General features: G+C 45.0%; 1 protein-coding gene across 1 annotated transcript in view; it reads left to right on the top strand.

Annotated features, from left to right (window-relative positions):
- COL20A1 (collagen type XX alpha 1 chain) overlaps positions 1–8,847 on the top strand; it is an 87,124-nt gene extending 78,277 nt beyond the window's left edge. The window contains exons 36-38 of the mRNA XM_019510107.1: positions 2,494–2,571; positions 3,599–3,754; positions 5,033–8,847. Coding sequence (XP_019365652.1) covers positions 2,494–2,571; positions 3,599–3,754; positions 5,033–5,046 — 248 coding nt within the window. The 3' untranslated portion in view covers positions 5,047–8,847. The remainder of the gene's footprint in view (positions 1–2,493; positions 2,572–3,598; positions 3,755–5,032) is intronic.
- The last annotated feature ends 8,496 nt before the right edge of the window (positions 8,848–17,343 follow it).

The raw sequence follows: 17,343 nt of genomic DNA, 5'->3' as shown, positions 1-17,343 counted from the left end.
CCCCCCCCCCCCCACAAACTCCCTGCCTCAAAATTAGCTGGGCCTCACATTAAGACTGGAGGCAGCATGTCTGCCATGGCATGCCTTTGGAGGGCATTATTTTCCTCAGTTCCTTCTGTCACATTGGACTTCCAAAAGGAAGACTCAGGCCTTGATGACATGGTAACGAATAACTAGGATGGACGTTTACAGTGGAGCCTCGTTTGCGGCCCACGCAATATTTGATGGTGTAGGATAGACTCAGAGACCTGATTATGCGCGCCTTTTCCTTTCATCCGTTGCTTTATCACCTGTCTTAGTTGCTGACTCCTTGGGGATATCCGATTATGCCTTTTTGTCCCGTCCATTGCTTTCACGCTTGTCTTAGTTGCCAGCTCTTTGAGGCAGGCCTGTATCTGTGTGTGTGTGTCAGTAGTTTACCCAGCCCAATTGAGCTGCTGTCCTGACTGAGGCATCTGGGCACTAACAGATCATAAATACTGAACAAAACCAAAGGGACCCTCTCTGTCCCTGCAAAAGTACTCTGTCCAAGGCGGGCTCTTGTTCTACTTCCGTGTTGTGCAGGACCCCATGAAAAGCCTTCTCAAGCCAGCTCAGACAAGTGGACAGGGACAAATCCTGAAATCCTTTCCAACACAAGACTCATTGAAATCCATGTAAGGACGAAGCAAAGATGTCAGCACTTGGCCAGGGCATTTTCGAGCAAAGGATTGAGAACAAAAGGCAAATCTTCTTATCGCAGCGCTCAGCAGGCAAAGCACCTCGGAGAGGCGCTTGCTTCAGAAAGACCATACTCTCATCTTTGCCCTCATTGCTCCCAAAGCAAGAGCTGCTGCATTGGTAAGGAAGCAGCATAAGGACATTTATTTTACTGTAGGACACATCACAACCACAGAGCCACCCTAGCAACCACCACTGCACAATGGCCACAATAAGGATGTGCTGTTAGAAGATCCCTTCGGATTCAATTCCAGAGAGGCACAAACAGCCTTGTCAAAGGTGGAGGAGGAGGTGTGCATGCACAAAGACAGATTTTAAGTCTCCCCCTCCTTTCTGGCAATCCTTTATAATGTAGCATTTCCTTCCATTTATAGTCAGAAATCAAGGTTTATGGTTTAATTGGCATGCTTCAGCCTGCGGATCACGCAGCAACCTGAATCTGTCAAGATATCTCGGGAAAGACACTGAGTCATTATTTCTGGCTCCCTATCATCCCCCACTACTTGGAGCACATGTGTGAGCATTTCCTCCACAAATGTTTTTGGGGGATAGCAAGGTTACTCCAGAAGCATCCTTTCCCCTCCACAGTTGAAACTCTGCATCTTCCCTTTCCTCTCAGCCCAGACTCATTATCTCAATAGCTGAGGATATGACTATCTGATAGGATAGAGGAAGAAGGAAATTTAGGTCATACAGCAGCACCCTTGGACTCGGTAGACTTAACCTGGACTTTAAAACTTCTGTGGTTTAAGCTCTAAAATATTTGGGTGATGCCTTTCACAAGCTCATGTTCCCATGAAAAGACCCAGGCTCAGATATATGTCTCTTGTACAAGACTGTGATAACAATGCTAGTTCTTGATAGAGTGGGCAATAGAAATGTTGCTTGGGTGTTATGACAGCAACCAATGTCTCTTGGGATCATCTCAACAAAATTAACCCAAACCCCATTGACTTTAGTGGCTTTTTAACCCCTCTGAAAAGTGCACTGCTTATTTAGGTCTCCAACCCCATGGTCATTTGGTTTGGGCCTGGACATATATATATATATATATATAGCTTATCAAAATGACAGCTAAGAGGAACAGTGATGTAGCAGCCTGCAGATATTTCCAGCATGTCAAATGAGGACACAGGAGGCAAAAGCAGTCCAGACTATAGAGCAGATCCAGAGAGTCTCATAAAAAATGCCTCTGTTAGAACCAAGCACTCACAGAAATATATTGCCTTGCATGACTGTTGCATTGGGAAGATCCAGGACTGACTCTTAGGCTGACTGCATTGGGAAACCCAAGTTCAAACCCATGCCCTTTCTTTCCTGAGCTGGTCCAAGAGCTTGAACTGTGGCCACCTTCATTTCAGGCCAATGTCCTAAGCTCCAGGCTAGTGAGACTTTCTGCAAAAAATAAATAAATCAAAATCTCACTTTTGCCCTTCCCCAGAAGGAGAACACATATTGAAATCTCCCAATGTTTTTCAAGATGAAATCATTCCTTTCCAGCCAGCCCCATCTGAAAGATTTGAGCCCAGTGGCCCTGTAAATAATAGTGGGTCAGTTTTTTAATATAAAAGTATGACAAATAGTTATAACATTTTAAGTTCACTGTGATCCTCTTTAACAGATACAAAGACAATGATACACTGACTGTGAGTAGTACTAATAGCTTGCAAGTCCCTTAATCATCATGGAACATAAGGTCAGCCCAATGGAAAGGCTATAGGGGATAGCATTATTTCAGGGTATATGCAGCTTCTACTTCTTATCCTCAAACAGGAGGACCAGGACCAAGGGGTGCAAAGGGGATGCCTGGAGCAAATCGGGAAGGAGTCCAAGGACCCAGGGGACGAGCAGGTAAGGGAATTTAGTCCATTTACTTCAGGGGCAATTTGGGTTTTCATCCAAGGTGCAGAAGGGTGTTGAGCAAATGGCTCTTGTATTGCAACAACCATATGCCAGGTGCAAAGCAGCCGTCAGCATTGTAAGACTTCCAAGTGGGGCAGATTAACTTGAATTTGTCTGCTTTGAGGTTTGCTTCCTCTTCATGAGAAACATCTCACCACTGTCAGAGAGAGAATACTGCACTAGACCATTCACGGGTCCTATCCAATTTTGCAGTCCCCCTCTTCCTAGGACCCAGTGGGCAATGCTTTCCAAGGACCCCCCCTTGCCTAAACAGCTGTTGGATTGTAGGTACTAGTTCCCAGTGTCTGAATGTACATATCTTAGGTCATTGTGTGTTAGCTGCACCGTCTGTGCAGAGAGTGATCATTTTGCCAATGCAAAGGCAGGTTTTGGGCACACCGACTCTGATGCTGAGATGATATAAAACGAGCTGAGGATGTGGCCCATGAAGTGGAAGGCTTTTTGACAATCTGGCTCTGTTCCCATCTGCTTTAGTTGTATGATTTGGTTAAGAGCAGGGTCCAAGAAGAGAACCTAATAGAAAATAGCATCGCAGTGGGTTTTTATGTCTGTGCTTGAGATGGAACAGCATAAAAAGCTGGATCAGGATCTCTTGATCTGTAGTTTTCAGTGCTGCCATGTGGGAAATCCGGTTGGACTCCCAAATCTTAATCTCCTGCTCAGTAGGTGCTGGAAGCTTTCCAAAGGGCAAGATAGGTACGTCCTTTCTAGCCTTCCCCACCCAGAATGATAGTGGCCACTTCATGCAGCTCTTTTGGTGCTGGCAAGGAGAGGCTGTGAAGGAGGAAGTGGTCCCCATTGCTTCATTAGTATGCAGAGATTTTTCAGCTTAATCCTTTCACAATAGGAAGGAAACATCTCGCAGATAATTAGCAATAGAGTCACAAGCTGACAGCAGAAAATAGGTTTTGCCCAGCTACAGCCAAAGTTAGATCCTGCGCTGCTTATGTTTTAGGACCACCAGGAGAAGCCGTTGTAGGGAAACCAGGTCCGAACGGGGCCCCTGGAAGTGCTGGCCCACGTGGCTTTTCTGGTGACAGAGGCCAGCCAGGGAAGACTGGCTATCCAGGGGGCTGCAATCTCTCTGGATGCTATGGGGCAAGTACCAGAGGTGAGTCCCAATTATTTTTAATAAAAAAGGTCATAATTTAGATTCTGCTCTATACAGGTGTCTTCAGCTTCCTGGCTCAGCAGTCTTTGACAGCTGTATCCCCTCTGGGCTCTTCTTCAAGGACAGTTAGTCCTGAAGAACATCCTTTTCCTAAGCCCTTAACTTGCTTGATCAAGCAATGAAGATAAGAGGGGCTCCGACTGGACCCTTAATGTTCAACACTTGGTCATTTCACTGCATCCGACTGCCTAGCTCTGCTCTTTACTTAAATAGCCTCATCTCATTCAAATATTTCCCCCCACTTTTAACACAAGACATTATGCCACAGACTAGAGGAACTCTCACAGGACTTGGTTTGCATGGAAAGGAGAAGTAGATCAGCTTTGATATGCTCCCCGTTTCATATCTCACAAGGGCATGGGGGAATTCTTCCTGGGAACTGCCTGAGCCTGGCTTCTGCAAGCTGCTGGCCTCTCTACCATTTTCTTTTATAATGGCCCGTCAAGGGTGAAGAGCTCTCCTGCGGTATACGTGCATTCTGCAAAGCTGTTATCTAAGACGGGGTGGCCAGTAGGCCTAGCAATAACTGCATTTCAAAAGAGCACTTGAAATGCTCCCCTTGGGCTGGACACATTTTTCATCAGCCTAGGTATAGTGTTTAAATGAGCCAAGTCACACATGACTGACCATGGGGAGTCTCCAGGATTGTCTTGGTCTCATCCTCTTTTCCCAGCCCCTTTGTATCTGTAAAGCAAAGCGCTACAAGACTTCTGCTTCAGGACAGTATTTGCACCCAGCTTTTCCGCTGACCCAGGGCTTGGTTCTCCATCTATCCCGAACACTTTAAAAATCCACTTTACTACTTTAAAAAGATGCTTCTGCTTCATCATCATGATGGCTGTCTCTCAAGGAAGATTTTTTTTCCTGCCTACTTAGCCACCAAGCTCAGTCCTTCATCAAATTGGTGCATCTTATCGACTGAAAGCATGGGCAGTTTAGTAAAGGGATTAGGAGGTTGTGCCTGCTATAGCTGGGGACTGCACTTGATGACCCAGAACGCCCCTTTCCAGTCCATGTTCCTTGGGGTATTTTCATGGTACACTGCACAGGACAGATGTCACAATTCCTAAATATACCTCCGTGAGTCATACAGGAAGATTCGAGCACATTAAGAAACACAGAAAAGCTTTGGTGCATGATAGGAGATTTGGAAGGAGGGAGGAGGGATATATTCTGAGTACTTTGCATTGATACTCCTGTTTTTGTCTCCAAACACAGATTTCATCCCATGATGGTTGGTTGATGGGCTGCTTGCACAGTTCTTTCCTTTGGAGACCTTGGCCTGAATCTTCTATATATAAACTGCAATTTGAACACCAAATGTGTATTCCCCCCTCCCCACTTGCATTGAATTTTTGTATGGGTGCAGAGTTTCAAAACTAGAGTCCCCAAACCAGACTGTAAATCGATCGTCCTCTCTTTCATGCCCGTTTCCTTTATTATCTACAAACATTTGAATTGGGCAACTGCTGCGACTGAACTGATGTCCTACAACAGGATTAAGAAGCACAGTCAAGAGGTTCAAGCTGTTAGATTTGCCAGAGGGGTTGAGCCAACAGAAGCATTAATGGTATTGAAACGTTCAGAAACAGCCAGGATGAATCTCTCATATTTGTCCACTTGTGATTGATTTATCAGTCATGGCTGTTGCTGAGAGCAGTGCTATAAAGTGCTAAAAATGCAATTTCTTACAGTGGGAGCAATTCCATGTTACCTAGTTGGGTACAATGGCACAGAGCTTAACACCATTTCTACTGTCTTTGGAGCAATACTGGGGTCACCCTCCCAGTTTCACTGTATATCCAATTACTGAACAATGGGATCGCCTCTTCCCAGGAACGCTGAAAGCCCCATGACTTGAGATGTATTCAACTAGACTAGACTAGAAAAAGCACTAGAAAATATAGAGTGCAATGGACTGTGTTTGAGCAGGCATCCCGGGCCTTCTCCACTCCTGCCTACATTGCCATATTAACACTTATACACCATCATATAAAACACCTTGTAATGCTAGGCCTTGCTTTTACCAATGTGATACAGAGGGAACTGTTACTAGATGACATTGCATGGCCAACAATCCATCAACATGTAATAACACCAAATTGTGTTGATACTAGTAATATGAAGACTTAATTGCAATTTGTTTGCTATTGCTTTATCCTGTGCCAGCTTCTTCTGCCCCCACAGTGTTAACTGCTGTCAGGCTATTGCTTCTGAAACTGGACTGACACAAAGAGGAGGACATCCCATGAACAAAGCGGCACCAGCCTTTGTACAAGTAGCAAGAGGCAAGAAGGATCAGTGCAGATTTTCAACAAAACTTAGACTCACAAAGCAGAGGGTGTACATTACCGTGCATTTACATGTGCATGTTCTTCTGACTATCCACGAGTTGTTTAGCTGTGCATACACGTGGCTAATCGTGGTAGAGTTTGTACGTGCGACTGTGCTATTTGCACCTGCACTGTTGGCAAGCGTGCATGGCTAACTCCTGAAATCTTAACCCAGGCCGATCCAAGAGTTTGGATTCTGGTTGCTGGGCACCCCACAATACCCAAGAGAGAAGTTTTTAAAAATTAAATGGCTTAGACCTCTAGCTAAATATTATTCGGTAGCCTTATTGAAGTCTGCTGCTGTTTCCTGTAGGCATCTGTCTGTCTCACGAGACAGTAGAATTACACTGAGCGAGACATCGGCTCGCTGAAAGTAATCCTCACTTGAAAGATGAAGCACAGCTTTAATCATCCCAGATTTGTATAGACAGTCATAAGCCAGGTACAGGACAATTCACAAAACACAAAAACACGATCAGTACATCCTATAAATATTTAGAATAATTTTAATTGGACTCCATTAACTTCAACACTACTAATTCTCTAGGGCTCTCTAGAACCCACTCCCTAGGGTGACTATTTGAAGTACGATCTGCCTTCTGTACTGTAAATATAGAAAAGCGGAGAGAAATAATACTTCTGTAGAGGTCGCCTTTCCTGGTTCCTTAAAAGCTTGCCAATTCTGCTTTAAGTGGCACTTCTGCAAATGGTAATCTTTACAATTTAGACCAAGTGTCATCAGGGCAAGATCCCCAGGCAGAAGAAAAAGGAGAGAGAAGAGGAACAGAAATACAAATCATGGAGGCGATGCTTAAAACAAGATGCACTTAATGGGCTAGACATACTTGCATACGTTACATCTGAGAATGCTTTGATTTGTAAAGGTCAAGGAGCTTTTGTTCTTTCTGTTTCTGCTTTTCAAGGAAAGGGGAAGAGTCTCAAAATAAGTCTCCAGGCCCTACGTGAACTTGTGTGCTGAACACTTCTTTGTTTCTCTGTTGTTTATTAAACTTCTTGAGAAACAAAACACTTCAGAGGAGGGCTGCACTCTGGGAAAGGAAAAGGGTTGGAAAAGGGCTTTCTGTGCACTTTTAGAAACAAATCGAAATTGTGCCCATAAAAACCTTGTGGGCTGTGGAAAGCAAGTCACTTCATGAGCAGAGCACGCCGCTGGGCGGGTAAGGGCATGGGTTTCTGTGGAAGACACAAACCAGATTCCCTCTTCATACTTGCAGTTTTGCAAGAGCAAATTATTTGATGCATTTATGTTTAAAGCCATCTCTCGAGGGCATCATTAATATCACTTATGGACCTGGCTAGTGGCTGCCTGATTTGGGATCTAATGAGTGGCTAGACTCAAGTAGCATTAGTTTTGTCTGGTCATTGGAGACACACCAGGGATCATGTTTTAAACATCTGGTCCCACGTGGAATATTGCAGGGGGATCCAAACAGGGAACGGATGCATTTGAGCTCCAACATACAGCTCTTGGGGAATATTATCTGTACAGCCGCTCATGTGTTACAGGTGAGACGTGAACAGCTTTGGTAAAAAGGTAACTTTGGGGAATTATAGTTACCTTGAACAAATCAAGATGACAGGACTCAGTGCAGCAAACAGTGGAAAGTCATCCTACATAAAGACACAGTGACAATTCCCAAGCACCAGGAGGGAAGATGCATTCATTCCCGGAGGAAGGAAGGAAGGAAGTCCCCCAGCTCTGGGCTGGCTGGTTTCCTGATGGGCATGACATGTTCAGAATGAGAATTGGGGAAAGTGGCAGATTGAAAACCTGCAAGTGATAAGACTGGAGAAGAACTGGGTACTATTCAAACAACTGCAGCTGGGAGTAGGAGCGTCCAACTCCAAACAGATGACTCATGCACAGATGGGATTACCGTGCCAGGGATGCCCTGTCCACCAGAAATTCAGCCATTCATTAGAAGTGGCAGCTGAATACAAATACTAACAGGTCCTTCCACGTGCATTTGGGTGTGAGAAGGGGATAAACTAACAGCTCTCTCTCTAAAACGATGTAGTTGTATTCATGGAAACCACCAATCAAACAAAAAAAAAAATCATCCATCTCCTGCAGTTAGCAAGCATACGCTGGTTGTATCACACTTTGAAGGAAATGCTTGTCTACATCCTGTGTTTGTAGTACAAGACCAGACTCATTCAAGAAGTGAAAGGGAGTTTATTTTTATTTTCGTGTTAATGGGCAGAACTTCCGTTTGTTAAGAGCCATCTGCAATACACTTGCCAGAGAAAAGGACTTCAGACTACCAGTCAATGAAATCAGTGGTGAGCCAGTTACTGCACGCTGTGAATGTCACAATCGGGTCCTAAATTATACACATGATTAAGTGACAAATTACTGCATTTCTGTAGCTATAGAAATACAGCATTTCACAATGACTACATTGCATTATTACACACCAACTCTATATACGGGAAAATGCTGCTTCATGTCATAGACCATTTTTTTCCTTTTCCAGAGGCAATTCATACAGGTACCCAGCTAGTAACTGTAGGACAGGGCACAGCATTAAGTGATGGGCGAGAGACAAGTTTTCCAAGGAGATTAGAAAAATCAGTGATACGGCTAATGCTGTTTCAGGTTTGGGGGGGCGGTGGGGACTAAGGAGAAGGCTTTCAACCCAGCACTGTCAATATAATGTGGAGGGAATATAAGCAGAGCAGAGAAAAGCCAGAGGCTGGAACAGGGGAAAGCTTTCCAAAAAAAACAGAATCAGGGCCAAAATGCGTTTCACTGGTAGTTTTTTTGTTTTTTTTTTTAAAGATGTTAATGAATAATGATGCCATTTACTCATGAATATTCACTCTCTCATTCCCCTGATGATGAGCACAACTAATCATTTTCTCTTTGTACCTGTCTTTAATATGACTTGTACTTTTCTGGCTTCATTTATCACTTTTAAATGTAAACTGCAGTTAAAAATAGTGCTGTGTATTACAAGTGCAATGTTAAACGGGAAAAAAAAGAAAAAAAAAAATCACTTGCCTATTTTCCAATGGGAATTGCAGCCTGAGAGGCTTAAATCATGTAAATAAGCATTGCTCAGGCAAGTAAAAGATTGGACAGGACTGATAGGCTGCTTATTTTACCTTAGTCTGTAGAGAATAGATTGGAGAACGTAAAAAGGGGTTTTTTGACAGGGAAAGTTTTCATCATTCCTTCATTACCACCAAAAATAGCTGGTAGTTTTTTGCTTTTTTTCCTTTCAGAGTCTGCACTGGTCTCCTAGGCAGACAAGGTTTGTTGGGTAAATGTGATCTCCTTTATTAGACCAACTAAATAGTTGGAAAAATTGTTCTTTGCAAGCTTTGGGCTACAAATGCCTTTCTTCAGGCGTCGGGAGAACCTGTAGTTCCGGGAGAGCACAAACACCAGCAGACTCTCCCTATGCTTGGAGAAAGGTGTTTGTGCCCAAAAGTTTGCAAAGAACAATTTTTCCAACTATTTAGTTGGTCTAATAAGAGATCACATCTACCCAACCGCGCCTATCCTTGTCCTTAGACCAACACAGCTACAACCAAACACTGGGATCCCATGCATTCAGCCTGTTTTACTGGCCCTTATCTTTCCATCTACACGAGATGGAGGAAGTTTTGTTCCCCCGAGGTCAGGAGTTTCATAGACGTTAGGGGCTAGAAGGGGTTTCTATTTGTTCTCTGAGCTCTTTCTCCAGTTGCTGAAAGTTCACATGGGATTTGTTGCAGAACAAATTAGGGAAGGGTCTGTTTTTCAGGGATGCATAGGGCTGTGGGACTGAAAGTCTATTTGGGAATGTTTTAAGGCTTTTTTTCCTGCATGAGATTGTTTGGGTTTTTTTGTTCACACCTCCCCCTAACCTGCTATAAACACCAATGAGTGCTACGTTTTTTATAGTCACCTCCCCAGACTTCTCAATGAAGATACATGAGGCTGTGTAAAGACAGCCCCCATTAAGCTACAGGTAAAAACAATCTGGTAATTGCTACAACCCACAAAATAACACACACCTGCTTCACAAGCTCATCAGAGCAAAGGTTATAAAACCAGTGGAGTCTCCTGTGGTTCAGTGGTAGATTTTGCCCCACAAGAGATCTGGGTTCAGCTCCTGGATGCTCATACAACTACAGCCATGGAGGCACCAGACATCTGGACTTTGGCCTTTGGATTCTGTCTCAGTGGCCTAAAGGGGGATGGAAGAGCTAGGCAGCCTCCACACTTGTGCCTAGATACATGTGTCAAAGGCCTGCTGCCTTCTCCTGCATACACCATGACTGGGAAGGAGTGATGGTTGCTGAAGTCCTGAGGAAGGTGAGCATTTTCTACCCCTTCAGGATCAAGGACCTGGAATAAGAAATACAAGGGCTAAAATACTCACCAGCTAGACATGAAAACAACAGTTAAAAACACTCAGCTTGAAACTGGTTGCTTTAGGGTTTCTGCTGGTTGATGCACTCCCATTTAAAGGGTCAGGCTCAGGAAGGCATGCTGGGAGGCAAAACAAGAGCCTATAAAAGGGCAGTATTTAAGTGTAGGAGAGTCTATAAGGGATGGGTAATTGTAAAAGAAGCTGGACCTGGTTTCTAGGATTTTTTTTATTTTTTTTTGCCAAGTGTTCTGCTGTTACCTTACTGAATATATGCTTCTTAGTGGATAGATAGAGCTTGGAGCCAAGGTGACTTATTTTATACCCCTGTGGAGCAAGATTATGTGGCAGGGAAAGTGATAGGAGCTCCATGGATTAGAGTATTAGACAATGAGATGCTCTTGGAGGGACTGATTCCTACAGCTGGAAGGACAGATTAGTTGATCTCCTAAATCCCCTTTTTTTTTTTTCCTGGAATTCCAACATTAAGCAGGATCTAGGTCTGCTGTTACTCCACTGGCAACACTGGGGTAATGCTAGGAAGCCTCTGCCTTCTTACATTGTTTTATATTAGCATGCAGCTGCAGATGATGCTGTTAACTGTCAGGGAGAAGCCCCATGGCTGGGGAGAGAATGAGACAAATTGGGCAAGACTGAAGCACCAAGGCGCAGGGCAGTGCCTAGTGGGGAGATAGCATACCAATTAGGGCATGCAATTTAAGAGGGTCACAGCTAGACTACCTCTCCAGGCCCTGATTTCCCTTTAGCTCATGTTGGTGTAAACTAAGAGAGCCTCCAGAAAAGTCAGTGGAGATGTGCCTGGTGCTCATCCATTTTTTGCACTGGTGCATGTGACTGATCCTCGGCTCCTCTTCAATCATAATAGCATGATTGCCCTTACACAGTGCAAGTAGAAAACGTTGGCACTTTGGTTCAATAGAGAGGAGTTACTGTGGGATGGGTCACTGCTTCTTCCGAGCAGAATAGGCTTGGATGCACACAGCACATTGGTTATTCCCCCTTGGTTGAGGCTGAAGCTAGTATTTGGTATTACCCCCTGGTTATCATCAAAGATTCCTTGCTTTTTTTAAAGCTAATTTGGCCAGTTGAGTCATCTGGATCAGTTCTGAGCAGGGAGTATTAAAAATATTAATATACTGGCTATATTCATCTCTTTTGAGTCTTTCATATGCTAAACTGCTCTCCTCAAATTTCATCTCATCTATCACTAGGCGGTGGAGGGGGGGTAGAATAACAGAAGAATTCATTTTTCTATAGTTATATTCTAGTTGATGGTCCTCATTTGAATCCAGGAAAACTCTCGGGGAAGGTTCTTTAATGTTTTACAACTGTCGATGAAGCCAGCAAACCTTAGCCAGTTGCGTGGGGTAATGAGACAGTGCTCCCCAAGCAATCCAGGGGCTGGCATTAGGCCCCCTGAGCTCCCTCTCATGGGTGTAATAATCAGGACACACATGTCAGCATGAGACAGCAATAGATCTGAATTGGAAGGTTTGGGGGCAAGGATGCCTAGGGTTGAGTTTGTCCTCTTCAAAGCATGCTGTGAAGCAGGCAATGCCTATAGTTAAGCTGAGAGATGGCAGTGAGTGAAACCCATTCCCCAGGCATGTCCTGCAGAGCTTGCTGGGGTCTTGAGTCCTAGCAGAGAGGTGGCTAGTCCTAAAATAATGATGCCCTGTAAAGAGAAATGATGTTGCCGTTATTAGAAAAGCCTTATGCTAACAGCAAACTAGAGGTCAGGGATCTACATTACCCACTCCCTGGGGCGCCTTCAGAGTGACTGCCAAAATACAAGCCAACATGTTTGCCACAGCTTTCAGCTCTCTTTCTACATTTTTCTTTGCCAGCCCTTCAATCCCAAAGTGTTGCTGAGTCTTTGGGGATGCTATAATGTCCTGAGCACGCTTACTGACGTGGTGCTGAATATACTGGTGTGTGCAAATGTGTGTGGGCAGAGGGGTATGGGGGAGAGCGTTCCTGTGCTCCAGGGCACTTCTGTGAGCGAGCTTAATTGCAGTTTTATGTTCCAGCCGCTCACTCCATGTTCCAGTTTTTGTAGCAGGGGCTCTGGAGGCACCGGGATTTCAGGCAGGTGGTCTGGGATAAGCCCGGCAACCCACCCCGTTGGAACAGCATGGGGCCACACACTCGGCTAGGAGAGCTGAGGGGGGTTAGGCCTGGTGAGTAAGGGCATCTTTGTGTAGCGATCCCCTTCTACGTTGTTTTGTTCAGAAAAGGCTCCATGATCAGGGACTACGCCCCGGTCTTGCAGGCTGAACAGACGGGACCGAAGCTGGTGCACGGTAGCAAAGCAATGACCTTAATGACTGCTATAATTAGGATGAGCCCTGTTCTGACTAAATCAAAGGGTGAATGATGAAAGAAGGGAATAGTTAACAATGTAATGATCCCCCTTTTCTCCCCCCTGCAGCCCCTGGCTACGATTTGGTTTCTCTCCGATACCTGGGGTCCTCTCCTCTGATACATAGGGACATCTTAGATCTAATGAAATGCGCACACAGTCTTCCAGCCCCACAGCCCTGCTGGCATGGCTCCAGCACGATCACGGGGTTTGCTTGTTTCTTCCTTCCCAGGAAGCCCTGATTTGCTGCACTTCTTGCACATCCCTGTGCTCCAGGGCTGCAGGTGAAAGTGCATGCTCAGTTCAAGCCACCTGCTCTTGGACGTTGTCTATTCTGGTGCATTCCTGGATATTTTATCAATACACTTGGAAGATGAACAGTCAATTTGGGTTGGGGAGGGTTGCGTGAGCCCCACCGGACTGGGATATAAACAGAGCATCTCTGTTGCAAGCGTGCAGCCTCCCTGTGCTGCTCTCAGCATAGCACAGTTCATACAAAGCTGCAGCCATATGTATACACCGGTGCACCAGCCCTTGAGGATGCTCAGGTGCTTGTTTTCCTTTGCTATTTTAAAGGAAACTCACTGACAGTGGACAGGAATGAATTAACATCCCTAAAGTGAAGACTTAAGGGTCCTTTACTGCCTCATGAAGCAGGGACAGTATGGACAAGAGTGATTCAACCCCTCTCGCTATTGTACCTATAAGGACCCATATGTTGTTATAAAAAAATACACTCCATGAATAGTCCACATTCATGATCCTGTCAGAAGCAGGTGGCTGAATCCACGAACAAGGAGGTCATTTATAGAGTTAGAGATGTTAAGGCCAGAAGAGGATGAGAAGATCATTTAAAGTAATTATATGTATAACCCAGGGCATAGGTTTTCACTCAGTAATTCCTGTCTTGAATCCAATAACTTGTGTTTGATTAAAGCATTCCAGTTGAGAAAGTATTATTAGCAGTTTGTTTAATCTGCATCATTATTGCTGCGAGAATATCCAAATAGCTGGGCTTTATTTTACCAAATCTTGTTAGCATTTTTGATTAGCAATTTGGGATATAACACACAACGCTTTGCACAAACAAGTCCTGGTCCATGAGCCGTGCAATACAAATGAATATTAAGAAATAATAGCATGTGTCTCCATTATAGTACATAATAGACAGGAATCTATCCATAATTAACTAGAGATTTCTATATCGAGCCACAGATGCATTCAAATCTCATGCATTCCTTAAGTGTTTCTGTTGTATTTCGTTGCCATGAATGGGATTGCACCCATATGAAAGGTTGTATGTGTGTGTTTTCTCAGAGGCTGCCAGGAGTAAAGATGCTGAAGTCTGGTTAGTGTGGGGAAATTATTAGGAGAGAGAGCACTGCATTGCTTACAAGGGTTTATGGACCCCGGGTGGGTGGGTGGAATAGCCTCTTAGGTGTTTCATTAACGTTTAACTTTAAAATCACCACTGAACATAGGGTTAAAGATTTACTGAATTCAGCTGGGAAACACCCAAGAATTGCACCCTGACTTCTGATTTTTATACATTCCCTTTTGAATAGGCAACAAAAACCTCTGCTGAAAAGCGTGCGTGGGACCCCAGTTTAGCAATCAGGGAGCTGTGCGCCAGGGGCCTTATGTGCCCAATACTGAACGTGCAGGCAGTTACTTGTGCACAATGTGTGCATGTGTCCAACTGACGAAAGGTGAGGGGTTAAGCACACGACTTCTTGGCCCATCGAACCTTTTATGGGAAAAGTCCTAATCGGGCATAGCATCGTGGTCATGGACTATCCTAAATGAGAATAGGCCACTCTATTCCTTCAGCAGAATAAAATAAAATACTTCCACAATGGCACCCATCCTGTTCCCAGTTTCATGCACTTCTTCTCAGCGGTGCTACTTGTTAATACACCTCGTGGTTGAAGGCTGCAGATGGAGACCGTGCAAGCTTGACTGCAGCTGGGAGGCTACGGGGGTTGCCTGCTGGGTAGAGCCGGGAGCTCTGTGGCTGCCACATTGATGTTTCACTCAGGCAATCTTGCCAGGTCCCTGGAGAGGCCTGTATTTTTAGACTATCTCCTTCTTTTGCATGCTACAGTAACTGTTTTATATTCCCATATGCACAGGAGTTCTCCGGCAAAGGCAGAGGGCAAAAGCTATCCTGGTTTGTGCTTTGCGGTTGCAAAATAATGGAGAATGAAACAGAGGAGAGGCGTGGGGACGTGTCTATCCCAAATGTGGGACATGTTTACCCTCCGGTCCCAGGACTTCTTCTCTTCTCCTGGCACAGCCCTTGCTGCCTTGAACAATCAGCCTGTGCAAGTCGCTATGCTGAGCTAATATCTTTTAGCCTCAGTGGAAGGACTTGCTGGCTGGACAAATGAGGGAGTTTGCTAAATGTACCTGTCTTTAAGGGAAAAAAGGACCCAGAATGCCCCCCAGAGAGGTTGGTGTCAGCTCCCCACAGGTTCCTGCTTTCTGCACCTCTCCGAAAATGTGGGGAGCACGGTTCAAAGAAGACGGGCTGGTGTTGGTCCAGGCTAAACGAGAGAACTGTGGTCCCACAAACCGAGCAGAGGTTTATTGGTAATGGCACTGCTGAAACAGTTTGCATAACTCGAATTTATCTTTGAAGCATCTTGCTTAGGGAGGAGGAGCCGTCAGGCTGGATGAGCTTCCCCATTGAGTTGGGGAAGATGGGCTGGAGAAACCTAAGCACTTTCCCAAAAGGGTCTCAGTGTTATAGCAGCACTAGAAAGGGTCGATCCCTGTCCCGCAGCGTTCCCGTACCCCAACCCGGTTTAATTCACACATCCCCTTTCTTTCCATTTCCAAACAGCAAATACACAGAGAGGAGGAGAGAGCTGCCTGGGGCCTACAAGAGAACAGCTGTAAGTCATTGGGGAGCGTGCTGTCTGCACCAATCTGGCCCCTTTGAAGCCGGTATATTTATTATTTATCTGGGAAGCCTAAGGAGAGTTTAAAGCTCCAGTCCTAGAGTTATGAAAAACAGCAGCTGCTCTGCCAAGCCAGATTGCACAGCACCGGGTTTTCTGATGAGATTAGCTGAATGAAAATTTTTTTTTTTTTAATTCTTTTTAAGCAAGCTGAATGAAAAAATAACTCTCTAATAGAGTCGAGCCTCTGTGACTCCCTTCCTGAGGACTGCCTGCCTGCCGCAAACACCCAACTGGCAAGAGCATTGCCGGAAGAAGCGCTGCCTCCAAAATGCAATGCCTGGCACCTGCCACCCCCTGCCTGGCATCTTGTCACCGTTTTTACTTGTACAGTTGAAGCTCTTTCCTAGCACGTGGACAATTAATCGTCTTCCTGATGTGCTGGCTGGGTCAGAGGTCTATTTTAAATTTGTTGTGACAATCAAATCTTACCAGGCCATGCATGGGAGAATGAACTGCTGCAAGTTCGCTATGCAAACCAGATGGCTGACTTCAGTGAGGCAATAAATGGAGTGGAACTGAAGAGAGGACTTTGGGATTCAGCCTTTTAATAATTTTGGCAATGGTTTTTCAGCCTGTACGTAGAGCTGAAAAAATAAGCACGGTATGGTCAGGCTTGGAGCTACAGCTCTCCGGAGTTCCAGCACAGAGTGCAGCTGGTGGGAGGCAAAGGCAACTTTAGAGCGATGTAGTTAAGGTTTTGACCTGGACCCAAGAATACCTGGGCCCTGATTTGCAGCTGCAATGGGAAATGTAGACATTCAATTGACTTCAAATGGAACCTGCCATTGACTTGGCAGCTTGGTGTCGTAGAGGCAAAGTTGGAGGTTCAGATAAAGACGATGCTTAGCCCCTAATGCTCTCATCTGTGATGCCTCTATGTGGATTTTCCATCCTCTTATGGTCACATTAGGATTCATGGGAGGCTACCAGAGTTCTTCTGTATCAGCCCACTCGACGTTGGGAGGCAAGCAGGACTCCTAATGCCAAGGAGCACACCTGCAAGCTGACTTTCATATGAACTTCTAGAGGAAACATCCAACCTTCAACCAAAGCTGACGGTCGGTGCTGCAGCTGTAACATCAAAGACTGCCCTACCGTTTCACTCAAGCTGCAACTGAGAAGGGAAAGACAGTCTTGGTGTTAACACCCTTTGTCTCGATGCATCGCTATTTTTCACTGTTCTTGAAGCTTAACCATAGGCAGAAATCCATCTCTGCAACCAGATTTTGAACATTTCCCTTGCATTTTAATACTATCACTTCCGGGTGAAAATCCCCCTTTGCTGAGGGACTGTACGAGTCCTATGTAGCATGCAAGTCCCACTTGCGCTCTGTTTTGAGTGGGGTTTAAGTGGCACCTCAGACATGTTCTAGTGAGTTTTACATTGGGGGCAATCTTGAAGCAAAGTGTAATTCCCAGTGGGTTAACTGGCATTGCAAGGTCCTGGATAATATTTCAGCTTACA

Source organism: Gavialis gangeticus, unplaced genomic scaffold, assembly GCF_001723915.1.
Source record: "Gavialis gangeticus isolate Ggan-Ray unplaced genomic scaffold, GavGan_comp1, whole genome shotgun sequence".
In the NCBI taxonomy this organism is placed as follows: Eukaryota; Metazoa; Chordata; order Crocodylia; family Gavialidae; genus Gavialis; species Gavialis gangeticus.
The sequence above is the reverse complement of the archived record's forward strand: the minus strand, read 5'-3'. Positions and strand labels throughout refer to the sequence as shown.